The sequence below is a fragment of the Physella acuta genome, unplaced genomic scaffold (genome assembly GCF_028476545.2).
Source record: "Physella acuta isolate Inbredline_101_S28 unplaced genomic scaffold, ASM2847654v3 ptg000246l, whole genome shotgun sequence".
NCBI classification, from domain to species: domain Eukaryota; kingdom Metazoa; phylum Mollusca; class Gastropoda; family Physidae; genus Physella; species Physella acuta.
In genome coordinates, this window is record NW_026731765.1 from 87,395 (window position 1) to 103,894 (window position 16,500).

A 16,500-nucleotide genomic window follows, 5' to 3' on the forward strand; every position below is an offset into this window, starting at 1 on the left:
ATTTCGTCAAACTTTCTTCTATCCCCGCGGCAACGCGCGGGGGTCGGGTACGCTAGTTATAAATATTTTAATCTCTAATGTCTTCTGCCAATGCACCTCACTTCAAAACGAGACGCGGATACGGCACCACCAAACACTTCATGAACCTCTAGAGCCGATACTCCATTAGCAGGCAGAAACTCGAACCTCTGAAACATAGAAGACAGGAACAAGAAAAGTTTTATCTTAGCCAGGGATTCCCCAAGACAAACTGAGAAGGATGTCAGGGTTTTTTTAAATGCGTTTTCAGTTTACACCGCTGCAATTTCAATTTTTAAAACTGTTGACTTTTTTGTAAATTCATTAACTATTTTCAAAGACACGTTTTTGTCAAATGTAATAAAAATGTCATTTTAGTGTGAGGGTCTTACATTATGTGGTATTTTGTGACGATAGGGTCAGCACTATTGTTTTTACCTGTCTACACTCCTTGTCGCTACACGTCGCTATTGATACGAGATGCGCAACAGTCATGCACATACGTGTCAAAATTATATTTCAATAATTTTAAAAAGTTACTTAGGCTTGTTTAAGTAGACATTTTCATTCAATGAACACGTACTCTGGTGTGGAACTGAAGGGGGTTTTATGTTGTATTTTGCTGTAAAACATGCATTTGGGGTGGGATGATTGGAGCGCACTTTACTAGGCTGGGTAAAATGAGGTTAAGTACAGTAAGTTGTTAAGACTGCACTTGCGATGTTACAAGGGGAGTCAGAAAGACGAGTCTAAAGAGGAGTCAAAAAGAGGAGTCTTATAAACACGTAAGTGGTTACATTTTTTTTTTCGCAGATTTTGTTTATCATTTTCTATATCTAAGAAAACATGAAAAAGAGTTTGTCTACAAGTCATAAAAAAATCTTAATGAAAGTCTGGGTTATTTTTATTTCTTTTTTCAGAATGTGTATGGACTGGTTGATGTCACTGGGCGTTACGTCATGGCTACTTAGTCTGACCTGCCTGATTGTGTTCTACAGGTTATTGACCACTGACAGAAAGCCTCACAACCTTCCACCAACTCCTGCCGTCGCCTTGCCGTTTATCGGACACTTGTACCTCCGACAAACTAACCCCAGACAACAATTTCTTCACTACTCAAAAACAGTGGGTCCAGTTTTCAAGCTCAAAATCGGAAACTGGACTACAGTTGTACTTAACACATTTGACGTCATCAAGGAAGCGTTGGTCAAGCAAGGTGACGTGTTCTCGCACCGTCCAGCAACGGAGTTCATGCTCCGGCATTTTCCCCACATGCAGCACGGCATCATCCTGTCGTCAGGTCCAATCTGGAGGCAACAAAGAACAACATCCTTGACAATCCTTAGAAGATTCGGCATGGGGAAAAATATTTTAGCAGAGAAGATCGCGGACGAGGTAACCATCTTTGTTAAGCAGCTCGCCTCCACCAAAGGAAAACCAACAAATCTTAAAACCATAACGAATCTTAGTGTCTCCAATGTCATTTGCTCCATGGTTTTTGGTCAAGGATTTGAGTTTACTAATAGCAAATTTTCTAGACTAATAGAACTGTATGATCATTACATGGAACAAGGATCCGGAGAAACTGCTATAGTTGTGATGCCATTTTTACGCCATATTCCCTTTGATCCTTTTGGATTTAGAAGTTTTGGATCATTACTAATTGAAATAAGATCGATAATAAAAGAGTTCGTCCAAAATGTAAAAGATAATAACAACGATACTAATGGAGATAATTTTATTGCTGCTTATATTAAGGAGATGAGGAAAGCTGAGGTATTAGGTCAACAAACGTACCTAAATGAAGACAATCTGATTGGGTGTATTGACAACTTGATTTTTGCTGGGACGGAGACCACTAGTACTACCATTTTGTGGGGTTTGTTGTACGTCTTGCACCATCCGGTCACACAGGACAAAATATATCAGGAAATTTTAGAACAAGTTGGAACCGAACGTGTACCGAACATGCTGGATAAACCAAGACTGAAATACTTGAACGCTTTTATCATGGAGACTCAGAGATTGGCCAGTCTAGTGCCGTTTTGTATTCCTCACGTGTGTTGCCAGGATACCGTTCTCATGGGTTTCAACATTCCTAAAGATTCTCAGGTAATTATCAACCTCGACTCTGTTCTAAGAGATGAAAAAATCTGGGGAGATCCTGAGAATTCCCGACCTGAAAGATTTCTGGACGAGCAAGGAAATTTGATAAAGAGAGAAGAGCTCATACCGTTTTCTATGGGTCGCAGAATTTGTCTTGGGGAATGCCTGGCTAAGATGGAACTTTTCTTGTTCCTGTCGTCCATGTTTCAGAGGTTCGAGTTCCTGCCTGTTGACCCAGATCATCTTCCTACTATGAAAGAAGTTTTAGGCGGCACTGCCAGTCCTGCACCATTTGAAATTAGATGTGTTAGGAGAATCTAAAATTAAGATTGAACTAGCACCGAATTTCTGATACTTTCAGTGACATCTAATAACTTTTTGGTTTTACGTGTATTATTGAGCAACATTCCATGAGAAGTTTTTTTATGGGTGTATTCTCTTTAATTTGATCATATTTACTTTTCTTTTTATTAATCATCTGCATTATTTACAACCATGTATTGTCTATATAGCAAGTATGTATTTAGGTACATTTATATCACTATTTTATATTGAACATTTTAGTTCAACGATTTTTTTTCATCATAACTACGAGACAATTTAGAACAATCAGAAATATATGTACAACAAATTTTGGGATTTTTAGATCGATTTCTGTAAATAAATTTTAAAAATCCCTTCATATCAATATTGGTTCAAATTTTATAATCGTCGGTAAAAAAATGTATTATTATTTTATATGTTTTTGGATCCAAAATAGAAAAATGTATGGAAGATTTTTTAAAAATTATTCTTAGGTTTGTTTTTGTCAAAAACAATTGGTACCTAAATATTAGAATTCAATAAAATAATATAATCTGCCCTTCTGTATGTGGTATTCTGAAATTTTATTATAATGCTTATAAAATTAAAAAAATTCTGTAATTTTATGAGAGCATACATTATTTTTAAATAATTGATTTAAAGTACAATATAGCTAAGCATATCTATACATTTAGGAGACTAAAATACCGTTTTTTTGACTATTTTAGTACATGTTAATTTTTATTAATGGTCTTTCAGGAAACATGTAGAAAATCGTATTAATTGTAGTATAAATTTAAAGTAAAATAGCAGTTTATAATTTCTATTTTAAATTCAAACCACCTATGGTCAAACCCCCTATGGTCAAAGCTCCGCTGTGGTCAAACCCCCTAAGGTCAAACCGCCTATGGTCAAAGCAACTGTGGTCAAAGGTCCGCGCACCATATTAATATACACATGTGTCATAAATATATATACACATGTGTCATAAATATATAAATAAAATATGTAATATTAACGTATTTATTTCGCTAATGTATGCATAATGTAGACATATTTTCTTGCCTAGTTGGTTAATAAATTCTATTTAGGCTGCCCAAAAACAAATAACTGTTACAATAACATAGTATAATGTAGGCCTCGATAGAAGGTTTTTTTTTATATTCCGATAACCTTTACGGATGAAATAACTATTCAAGGAAACACAACACTGCAGTCTTTATTCCATTTACTTGTTTAGTTCCCTTTGCTGTTTTCCATCCCTGATCACACTTATTTCTTTTGTTTCTCCTTCTTCTACTTGTTCCGACCTAAACCATTGACTTGACTGAATTGTTTCTAGCATAGCATGCCTTAATTAGTCCGTTGGGCCGTGAACATATTTAAAACGAAGTTTCGATTGTTTTAGGCTTATGAGTTATGCCAAAGTTATGACAAATTTTCAGTAATTTGCAGTATCATTTCCGATATAAATTTAATAATTTCTGCTATTTAAGCAGAATGGATCGTTGGATGTATAACTAGGCTTAGCTTGCTAACACCATATTTTCTATTAACTAGGCATATATCCCTAAACAAATAAACTAAACATATTATATATATATATATATATATATATATATATATATATATATATATATATATATATATATATATATTAACGTCTATCTCACAAAAGTAGGGTTTAACACAAGTCTTGCTAAATGACAGGACATCATTGAGTGAATGCAGTTTTTTAAGTTAAATACTGATATTGAATGAAATTACTTTCTTCTTGGATAACAACTTTGTGCGACGAATCGTAGCCTCACAAAAATAAAACAGCTTTAAACTTATTTAACAAGATAATTCCCTAGGGCCTCTCTTAATGTGGCCTGTGAATGCGTAACGGGCCTTTCAGAGGTATATGACAGTGACACATCAAGAAAACTCTTTGAAGTTAGGGTAACACAAAAGGGCAGAACTACAGTGCCGCCAGACCCCGCAATGCGGGAGGGGGGGGGGGGACGTCGTTTAGGGGCCCACATCCGACCATAATCATTTTTTTTAGTTAAAAAAAATATTTTCTTTCATTTTTGACTTGATGGTTGTTTTGTTAAAAGAATACTGTAACTGTTCTACAGACACCATCCCACCCTCTTGTATAATTATTCTTTTTCCCTTTGTTTTTAAACCATTGTGAAAGATAGGCAAACGTTTAAACCACTTCCATGACTTATTTCCCTTTTTTAATAGTCAAATAGGGGTGCTCATATGCTACTTTTAGTAGATTTGTATTAAACAATTAAAAGGCAATTACTTCTCTTAATTTTTTTAATACATACTAAAGAATGACATAGTATAAAAGGGAAATGTATTAAAAATGAGTAATATAAATACAAAAAGACAAACAAATAAACATAACACGAGAAACCATTACATACACAAAGCTTTGATATTTCATATTTTTTTACCGTCTCTAGGTTAAGAAATAATACGCCCGACATAGATTTTTTTTTATTTTAAAACAGACTAATGCACTCACACACATGAGATGTTGTTGTAATTTGAATTAATTGACAAAAAAACATAAACTTTTTTTTTTGTTAAAACTCAATCAAGTCAGAAATGAGTATCCTATGTGCATATTATATATATATATATATATATATATATATATATATATATATATATATATATATATATATATATATATATATTATATATATATATATATATGGGCGGGGGGCAAAAATATTTTTTGCAGGTTGCCCTTTGTTTCTAGTTTCGCCACTGGTAACACAAGTCGGTTTATATTTCCTTATCCTATCCTCCTCACAACTACCAGTCACCCATATCTGTCACCTCCATCTCTCACCTCCAACTGTCGCCTCCAACTGTCACTTTCAGCTGTCCTCGCATTCATCCCTACACGAATCCTTTCAGCCTTTCAAACACACCCGCTGTCACTCGACCAGTCGCTTCATTTGTTAGCCCCATTCATTTCGTACAACAGCACACACGTCAACACACACGGCCTCGGTAATGCTGGCGTACACAGTTATCCGTCCCATGTACACACTTTTCATACACATCACATCACCAAATAGCCCCACCCATCATCTAGAACATGTAGTTACCACCTCCCTTCTCTGTTCCAAAGCAAGTAAGCTTCCTCTGGTCTGTACATGGAGGGTCACCCCCTAACCTTACCCAACCAAAACGAAACATGTTAGCTCCTAACTTCCCTTCATGCCCTAGATAAACGCTTGCTTGTTAAAGCTTGAGGGTCACAATCTGTAAGAATAACTTGGTCTAGTAGCAGACAGGTCACGTGGCAAGTTAGTGCTAGATCCAGTACTCCTGCACGCCCCATAACTTGGCATTTCACAACTAACTTTAGAGGTATTTGTTTATTGTGGTAGAAATGACGCTTTCAGGTCAGTTTTTGTTATCACATATATGCCTCGCGTTGTATAATCTTTACTGTAATAAAATGTATATGTCTAACCATTGTACAGTTACACATTCTTGACTCCATTATTGAAATTAATTTAATTCTTAGAATTTCCCCTCAAAAAACACTAAAAAGCTTTTGCATATGTATTGTCTCTCTCTCTTTCTCTCTTTCTCTCTCTATCCTCTCTCTCTCTCTCTCTCTTTCTCTCTCTCTCTCTCTCCCTCTAAATCTCTGAATACATTCGCTTCTGAACAATTTTTATTAGAAATGTTCATTTGGTTCACAATGCAATGTTTATTTGTTGGTTTGTGGAATGAGGCAAATCTTGTAACTTTGTTTTCTCCCGTTTCTAATATTGCGATGACCTTCATTCTGTCCAGATATATTTGTCTCCAGTGACAATGTAAAAATATTAATTATTTAATTTAACATTAGATTAGTCATTAAATTTTAATGTTACTTATAAATTACTAAATTCAGCTTGTGAAGGGAGATAACAAGATTAAATTACTAGCGATCACTCTATCAGCCGTAGACGTGAACTGTTTTTCAAAGCTGAAATATTTTTTGCCTGAGCTTTGACCACGAGAAAAGAAGGGGCAGATAACTTTGTTTTAACGATTGCGTTATACTTGTCGAGTTTTAACATAACGTTAGTTATGTAGTGTCTACTACTTAATTTCGAACGAATAACTAAAAAGTAAAAATGAAACAAATATAAAATCATTTATAATAGCATTTAAAAACCTGACAAAAGTGTGTTGCCTTTAATAAACACTTCGGTTTCTAAAATATGTAAAAGATCTCAGGAACTACAAATTAATTTATTAAAGATAGCAAGATTTTTTTTTATTTTCTTATTATCAGTGCATTCAGAAACTTATGAGTATAATAGTTTTATACAAGTTTTATTGGCCTCAATAAAATACTACCCACCATATTCGGCATATCTGAAAGTAAAAAGGTTTTGGATTACCTCTGTTTTTTCTCTTTTATATACAGAGTATTTTATGCCTTCATTTAGAATTTGGTTTGCAAATTCTTTTTTTTAAGTAATAAACAATTTAAAGAATAAAAACTTCTCTACATTCCAATTCCACTGGAAGTGACATCTTCCTTAATGACAGTTATAGAAATAACGAGAAAATTTAGGGGAGATCACTCCCGCTTTTTATTTCAATCAGCAAAGAGCATGCTATTTGGAATAGTTTGATTGTTAATTAGGGCTACAGGACATTACCTCCCTCCCTCCCCGGACTCCCCCCCCCCCCGCGGACTTCCCCACCCCTGTATTTACACCCCGGTGCAAATACCCAACTGTCGATTACCCTCCCCAAGGGGAATTACCACCCCCATCCACCAAGATAGAATCCTGATTCTAACTCCAACTCTATACCTATATATTACCTTAAACCTAACCTTAAGACAAAGACTAGAAAGCCCAGCATTCACTTCAAACTAAAATTAACCCAAAACCAAATCCAACTCAAGACATTGATTTCTGCCTAACCCTGAACCTAACACTAGCCCTAGCCCTAGCCCTAGCCCTAGCCCTAGCCCTAGCCCTAGCCCTAGCCCTAGCCCTAGCCCTAGCCCTAGCCCTAGCCCTAGCCCTAGCCCTAGCCCTAGCCCTAGCCCTAGCCCTAGCCCTAGCCCTAGCCCTAGCCCTAGCCCTAGCCCTAGCCCTACGCCCTAGCCCTAGCACTAACCCTAGACCTAGACCTAGACCTAGACCTAGACCTAGACCTAGACCTAGACCTAGACCTAGACCTAGACCTAGACCTAGACCTAGACCTAGACCTAGACCTAGACCTAGACCTAGACCTAGACCTAGATCTAGACCTAGACCTAGACCTAGACCTAGACCTAGACCTAGACCTAGACCTAGACCTAGACCTAGACCTAGACCTAGACCTAGACCTAGACCTAGACCTAGACCTAGACCTAGACCTAGACCTAGACCTAGACCTAGACCTAGACCTAGACCTAGACCTAGACCTAGACCTAGACCTAGACCTAGACCTAGACCTAGACCTAGACCTAGACCTAGACCTAGACCTAGACCTAGACCTAGACCTAGACCTAGCCCAAACTCAAACCCTAGCTGAATCTTACGCTATAACCAGGGGGTAATGTCCTACGGGGGGGGGGGGGGGGGGGGGTAATTGACAGGGGAGTAATTACTCCGTAGGGGGGGGGTAATGACGATAAGGGAAACGTCCGGGGGTAATTGACGGGGGGGGGGGGTATTGCCCTGTTCCCTTAAATAGAGACTGGCTTTTAAAGAATGGTTTTATAATTGTTATAAATCAAGACAAAACAATAATTTTTGTTGCTGCGGTACTTGAACGTCTGGTGTAGAGATATATACTTGTATCATATAAGGACTGGTACTCTATAGAAATTATATCACTTTGGAGGATTGGTGTTAAAAATATGTTGTTTGTCGTTGTAATTGTTTTGTTTTTTTTACCTACGAGTATACTTAAAAGAAAAAAAAATCTTTTTTTCAGCTGCCGACGCTCTAGATAGTTTCGTTCCCGGAACCACTGTCTGGATTTTACTCGCTCTCTGCCTGTTGGCATCATGGTACTGGTACAGCCATAACACTGGTACATCACTTCCGCTTCCACCAACTCCAGGCGTGGCCCTGCCTCTCGTGGGTCATCTGTATCTGTTAGAGAAGAACCCTCGACGTCAGTTCAAAAGATGGGCTGACTCGCTGGGATCTATTTTTAGGCTGAGGCTTGGCTCGGAGACAGCGGTGGTTTTAAATACTTATGATGTCATCAAGGAGGCTTTGGTCAAGCAGGGAAAAATTTTCTCTGATAGAAAACCTGGGGATTTTCTGGTCAAATATTCTCAACACCATGACAAAGGAGTTGTCTTTTCCTCAGGGGAGAACTGGAGAGAGCAAAGATCGACTTCTCTCACAATCCTAAGAGACTTTGGCATGGGGAAAAATATTCTGGCCGAGAAAATTTCGGAGGAGGTTGAAATGTATGTCAAAGAACTAGCTTCAACCAAAGGGAAACCAGTTGATTTAAAAACAATAACCAACACTAGTGTCTCTAATATTATTTGTTCTGTTATTTTCGGCAAAAGGTTTGAGTTTTCGGATCCTAAATTTGTCCGTATGGTGTCTCTTTTTAATGATATTGTGCGTAGTGTATCCAGCACGCAGATACTGAACTTTTTTCCAGTTTTAAAGTACTTCCCTTTTGATTTATTTGGGGGTAATAATCTAATAAGAATCATTTCTGAAGTTCGGCTGTTTGCTCGAAATATTGTCAATGAAATCAGGCAGACGTGTGACAGTGACAATGTAGACAGTTTTGTTATCGCTTACCTTAACGAAAAGAAGAAAAAGGAAGCAGCAGGGCAACAGACGTATTTAGATGACGTTAACCTTGTAAGGAACATTGACAGCTTGTTTCTTGCAGGGACGGAGACGACCAGTACTACCATCTTATGGAGTTTGGTTTTTGTCTTACAGAATCCAGAAACACAAAAGAAAATTTACAAGGAAATCGAAGAACGCGTTGGAACTGAACGCGCACCAAACATGTCTGATCACGCTAGCCTAACTTATCTGAACGCTTTCATCATGGAGACACAGAGAATGGCAAGTCTGGTTCCATTTAGTCTTCCCCATTTGTGTAATCAAGACACAGTTCTCGCTGGTTTTCGAATTCCTAAAGGTTCGATAGTTTTTCCTAACTTGGATTCCGTTCTTAAAGACAAGAAAATCTGGGGAGATCCTGAGAATTTCCGACCTGAAAGATTTCTGGACGAGCAGGGTAATTTGATAAAGAGAGAAGAGCTCATACCTTTTTCTATCGGTCGCAGAATTTGTCTTGGGGAATCCCTGGCTAAGATGGAACTTTTCTTGTTCCTGTCGTCCATGTTTCAGAGGTTCGAGTTCCTGCCTGCTAATGGAGTATCGGCTCCAGAGGTTCATGAAGTGTTTGGTGGTGTCGTATCGCCGTCTCTTTATGAAGTGAGGTGCATTGACAGAAGACAATAAAGACAACAACATTTTTATAGATACCAAATAACATTCTATTTGTTTGAATTTTATATATATATATATATATATATATATATATATATATATATATATATATATATATATATATATATATATATATATATAAACAAGCATGCGCAAAGAATATACTCACAATTATAATACTTGTAAGTGAATGTTGTGTAATTTTTTATTAATTAATGTATTCTAAAAATAAAAATGCATTATAACCCATTTCATCTTTTTAAACATAATTAAAGTATTAGGTGAATGCTGTTAGGTAAATGTTTTTATAATCTGTGATTTAAAACTTTGTAATTTATTTTAACATACACTTATGAAATCTTAGCTGTGGATTTTATTTAAATACAAACTGCAACCCTAATCCTGAACAGGAACAAGAAAATAGCGATGCAGTTTTTAACCCTAAAGGGTCTAGGTGCTGTTTACCATAGGATATAGGGCCACGTTTCTGGCACACATAAAGATCATACGCGCATGCGCCGATGTTGACTATCCTGGAGAGAGGCTTAAATCATACATTGATCTTGTATTTCTTGGTAACTTTCAGTTAAAAACATAAAAATGTGTGAAAATACACCAGAGCAGTGGCTAGAAATTAATACACGTACACGTACACGTACACGTACACGTACACGTACACGTACACGTACACGTACACGTACACGTACACGTACACGTACACGTACACGTACACGTACACGTACACGTACACGTACACGTACACGTACACGTACACACATACACACATACACACATACACACATACACACATACACACATACACACATACACACATACACACAAACACACATACACACATACACACATACACACATACACACATACACACATACACACATACACACATACACACATACACACATACACACATACACACATACACACATACACACATACACACATACACACATACACACATACACACATACACACATACACACATACACACATACACACATACACACATACACACATACACACATACACACATACACACATACACACATACACACATACACACATACACACATACACACATACACACATACACACATACACACATACACACATACACACATACACACATACACACATACACACATACACACATACACACATACACACATACACACATACACACATACACACATACACACATACACACATACACACATACACACATACACACATACACACATACACACATACACACATACACACATACACACATACACACATACACACATACACACATACACACATACACACATACACACATACACACATACACACATACACACATACACACATACACACATACACACATACACACATACACACATACACACATACACACATACACACATACACACATACACACATACACACATACACACATACACACATACACACATACACACATACACACATACACACATACACACATACACACATACACACATACACACATACACACATACACACATACACACATACACACATACACACATACACACATACACACATACACACATACACACATACACACATACACACATACACACATACACACATACACACATACACACATACACACATACACACATACACACATACACACATACACACATACACACATACACACATACACACATACACACATACACACATACACACATACACACATACACACATACACACACACACACACACACACACACACACACATACACACATACACACATACACACATACACACATACACACATACACACATACACACATACACACATACACACATACACACATACACACATACACACATACACACATACACACATACACAGACACACAGACACATAATGCACATACACATATATACTACACCAACATCTACATACAGAACTATACATAGGCTACACCTGTTACCGTACCTACACACAGAAATATACATATGCATAAGCATACGTATACAAGGCCTAGTCCCCCTCGCGGATAAGTCAGCAACTGTTGTCGGCCCCTCAGTATATAACTGGAATATACGGTAAGGTTTTCATATAGCTTATGGTGGGGCGCCTAACAGCAATGTGGAAAACCCGCCCTTCGACTGCTGACATCCAAGAAATTTAGTGCTGACATTGTTAACATTTATAGGGGTAGGCTTCTGGGGAAAAAAGAAAATAACTTATTAATGAATAGATGTATATGTTTGCATTTAAGTTGGGACAATATTTTCAGGTATCAGGGACTATTCTTAATATTTGGTTGCAATGGCAATGGTGGCCATCTTTAATAAACTCAACCTTTTTTGTTGGTCTCAAGGTTTTAAAAAAATCTATCACATATAATGATATATAATCATTGATCCTTCTTTTACTAACTCTAATAGAATCAACTGTCTTTTTGTTAACATAAACACAAAAAATTAATTTAAAAATCTATGTATGGTAAAATACCAGTAAATTTAGCATTACTTTTACTAATATTTTTACGTTACATCTCTCAGAGGTAGGGTTTACCCAATTCTTGCTAAATGCCATGATATTATTATGATATCATTTAGTGAATGCATACTTTTAAAATTGAATACCCATAAAAAAAGAAATAACTTTCTTCTTGGATAACAACTAAGTTGGACAGATCAGTTCGTAGGCCCCATCCTCCCTAATCCAAAGTGACCTACCCCTAGTCTGAACCACATAAGATCATCCACTACTGTAGCCCCCCCCCCCCCCCCCCCCACGACCTGTTCTAAAGTAGTGACCTACCCGTGGTCTAAAACATGTAGAGTCACCCATATTGTAACCCCCCCCCCATCCTTTCTTGTTCTAAAGCAAGTAAGCTACCTCTGGTATGAAGCCTGTAGGGTCACCGCAACCCTATCCCAACCAGGGTAAAACGAAACATGTTAACTCCTAACTTCTATACATGCCTTAGATAAAAACATGCTTGATAAACATGGAGGGTCACAATCTGTAACAAATACTTGGCCTAGTAAAAGACAGGTCACGCGGCATGTTAGTGCTAAATCCAGTACACGTTCAGGCCCCATAACATAGCATTACACAACAAAGTTGAGAAATATTTGTTTATTGTGGTAGAAATGCTGCTTTCAGGTGAGTTTTTTTTTTCAAATATATGCCTCACATAGTATAATCTTTACTGTAATAAAAATGTATGTCAAGCTATTATTCAGTTGATATATACATTATTGATTTCATTAATGTAATTAAATTATTTCTTAGCGTCTTTCCTAAAAAAAAAACACTAAAACGCTTTTGCATATACATTGTCTCTCCCTCTGTCTCTCTCTCTTCTTCTTCTTCTTCTACTTCTCTCTCCCTCTCTATCTCTGTATATATCAATGTATGGGCAATTTTTATTATAAGCGTTCATTTAGTGTACAATGTGTGTTTGTTTGTGTGATGATGCAAAGCTTGTAACTTTATTTTGTCCCGTTTCTAATATTGCGATGGCCTTCATTCTATCCAGATACATTCGTCTCCAGAGACAATGTAAAATTATTAATCATTTAATGTAACATTATATCAGTCATTAAATTTTAATGTAATTTATAAATTACTAAATTCAGCTTATGAATCAGGAGATAACAAGATTAAATTACTAGCGATCGCTCAGTTAGCGTCAGATGGTGAACTGTTTTTCAAAGCTGAAATATTTTTTGCCTGAGCGTTGAGCACGGACAAAGAAGGGGCAGATAATTCTTTTAGAGATTGCATGATACTTGTCTAGTTTTAAAACAAATATTTTTAGTCGAACAACTGACTAAAAAGTCGAAATTAAAACAAACCAAAAACATACTTGCTACATATAGTAAAAGCTTTGGTTGCTAAAATATATAAGGCCTTTCATTAAAGATAGCAAGTTTGTTTTATTTTCTTATTTTCAGTGCATTTAAATTATTGTTATTATAAAAGTTTTTATCTCATTAGACTTATTAAAATACTATCCGCCCTATTTGGTATACGTAAAAGTAAATTGGGTTTTGATTTTCTCTTTTTTTTTTCATTTAGCATACAGCATGCCATTTGGAATAGTTTTTTGGTTTAAGTAGGGACTGGATTGCGCATTGAATGTTTCAACACGAATGGTTTTATAATTGCTATCAAGCAAGACGCAACACTAATTTGTGATTAACATAACATTTTACCGCACTTCTTGTATTACTTTATCTTGTGGTTTATGAATAAATGTAGGACGTGAAAAAATATGCTCTGTAGAAATATTATATATTTTTAAAGAATTGGCTGATAATATGTTGTTTTTATTTATTTTTTGAGAACGAGAATACTTTACAGGAAAAAAACTTTATTTTCAGCTGCCGACGCTCTAGATAGTTTCGTTCCCGGAACAACGGTCTGGATTTTACTCGCTCTCTGCCTGTTGGCATCATGGTACTGGTACAGCCGCTACTCTGGAATTTCCCTTCCTCTTCCACCAACTCCAGGCGTGGCCCTGCCTCTCGTGGGTCATCTGTATCTGTTAGAGAAGAACCCTCGACGTCAGTTCAAAAGATGGGCTGATTCGCTGGGATCTATTTTTAGGCTGAGGCTTGGCTCGGAGACAGCAGTGGTTTTGAATACTTATGACGTCATCAAGGAGGCTTTGGTCAAGCAGGGAAAAATTTTCTCTGATAGAAAACCCGGGGATTTTCTGGTCAAATATTCTCAACACCATGACAAAGGAATTGTCTTTTCCTCAGGGGAGAACTGGAGAGAGCAAAGATCGACTTCTCTCACAATCCTAAGAGACTTTGGCATGGGGAAAAATATTCTGGCCGAGAAAATTTCGGAGGAGGTCGAAATATATGTCAAAGAACTAGCCTCAACCAAAGGGAAACCAGTTGATTTAAAAACAATAACCAACATTAGTGTCTCTAATATTATTTGTTCCGTTATTTTCGGCAAAAGGTTTGAGTTTTCGGATCCTAAATTTGTACGCATGGTATCCCTTTTCAATGATGTTTTGCGAAATGGATCCGGTACGCAGATACTGAACTTTTTTCCAGTTTTAAAGTACTTCCCTTTTGATTTATTTGGGGGTAATAATCTAATAAGAATCATTTCTGAACTTCGGCTGTTTGTTCGAAATATTGTCAATGAAATCAGGCAAACGTGTGACACTGACAATGTAGACAGTTTTGTTGTGGCTTACCTTAACGAAAAGAAGAAAAAGGAAGAAGCAGGACAACAGACCTATTTAGATGACGTTAACCTTGTGAGGAACATCGACAACTTATTTCTTGGAGGGACGGAGACGACCAGCACTACCATCTTATGGAGTTTGGTTTTTGTCTTACATAATCCAGAAACGCAAAAGAAAATTTACCAGGAAATTAAAGAACATGTTGGAACTGAACGTGCACCAAACATGTCTGATCACGCTAGCCTAACTTATCTGAATGCTTTCATCATGGAGACACAGAGAATGGCAAGTCTGATTCCATTTAGTGTTCCACATTTGTGTAACCAAGACACAGTTCTCGCTGGTTTCCGAATTCCTAAAGGCTCCGTAATTTTTCCTAACTTGGATTCTGTTCTTAGGGACGAAAAAATCTGGGGAGATCCTGATAATTTCCGACCAGAAAGGTTTCTGGACGAACAAGGAAATTTGATAAAGAGAGAAGAGCTCATACCTTTTTCTATCGGTCGCAGAATTTGTCTTGGGGAGTCCCTTGCTAAGATGGAACTTTTCTTGTTCCTGTCCTCCATGTTTCAGAGGTTCGAGTTCCTGCCTTCTGATGGGATCTTGTCAACGGAAGTCCATGAAGTGTTTGGTGTTGTTGTTTCGCCGTCACGATATGAAGTGAGGTGCATTGACCGTAGAATTTAAATATAACAACTTCTATCAGTAATTTGAAAGAAGAAATTAGATTTCTTGACTAAGCTTTGCATATATATATATATATATATATATATATATATATATATATATATATATATATATATATATATATATATATATATATATATATATATATCACAGTAGTGATATTTTAAATTATGCTTAATGCAACTATTTTTGTTTAAAATGTTACGTGTTACAGGCTTTAATTACTTTAACGTATTACAGACTTTAATTATTGTATGTTCTTTTTCTGTATTTAAGAAATTGTTCTTTTAAGATTTATTTTGTATGTATAAAATCTTTACCATTATATAATTCATATAACTATAAACCATGTATCTATTATTATTTGAATATGTACGTTTAGTTTCTTCAGGTTAAAATCAAATATTTGAATCTTCCTATATTACTTTTGTGTATAAGACAGTTTAAAATAAATATTGTTTCTTTAATCGAAAATTACCTTTGTTTAAATACAAATAGGCTTTGTATTTCTTATCCATGTATTATTTTGTACAGGTATCAAAACCTTTAATCAAAGATAAATTATTCACATTTTTAAATGTTTCACTTTAATTTATTTTAAACACTACTTGTATAAATGCATTACACGTGTTCATTTTTTTAAGTTTGCAAACTGTAAGCACAAACCTGAAAAGGTATTTGAAGACGTTACGGATTTTAACCTAGA

The 16,500-nt window shown here is 36.3% G+C and overlaps 3 protein-coding genes across 3 annotated transcripts; all 3 read left to right on the top strand.

The window, feature by feature from the left end:
• Positions 1-939: 939 nt before the first annotated feature.
• Positions 940-2,445, top strand: LOC131938496 (cytochrome P450 2U1-like). Its single transcript, XM_059296551.1, has one exon. The coding sequence runs from the start codon at positions 940-942 to the stop codon at positions 2,443-2,445; it is 1,506 nt and encodes a 501-aa protein (XP_059152534.1).
• Positions 2,446-5,788: 3,343 nt separating this feature from the next.
• On the top strand, positions 5,789-10,033 carry LOC131938513 (cytochrome P450 2C15-like). Its single transcript, XM_059296567.1, has 2 exons — positions 5,789-5,846; positions 8,380-10,033. The coding sequence occupies exons 1-2, from the start codon at positions 5,834-5,836 to the stop codon at positions 9,891-9,893; spliced, it is 1,527 nt and encodes a 508-aa protein (XP_059152550.1). The 5' UTR covers positions 5,789-5,833; the 3' UTR covers positions 9,894-10,033.
• Positions 10,034-12,952: 2,919 nt separating this feature from the next.
• LOC131938522 (cytochrome P450 2U1-like) lies at positions 12,953-15,848 on the top strand. Its single transcript, XM_059296579.1, has 2 exons — positions 12,953-13,057; positions 14,281-15,848. The coding sequence occupies exons 1-2, from the start codon at positions 13,045-13,047 to the stop codon at positions 15,792-15,794; spliced, it is 1,527 nt and encodes a 508-aa protein (XP_059152562.1). The 5' UTR covers positions 12,953-13,044; the 3' UTR covers positions 15,795-15,848.
• Positions 15,849-16,500: the final 652 nt, after the last annotated feature.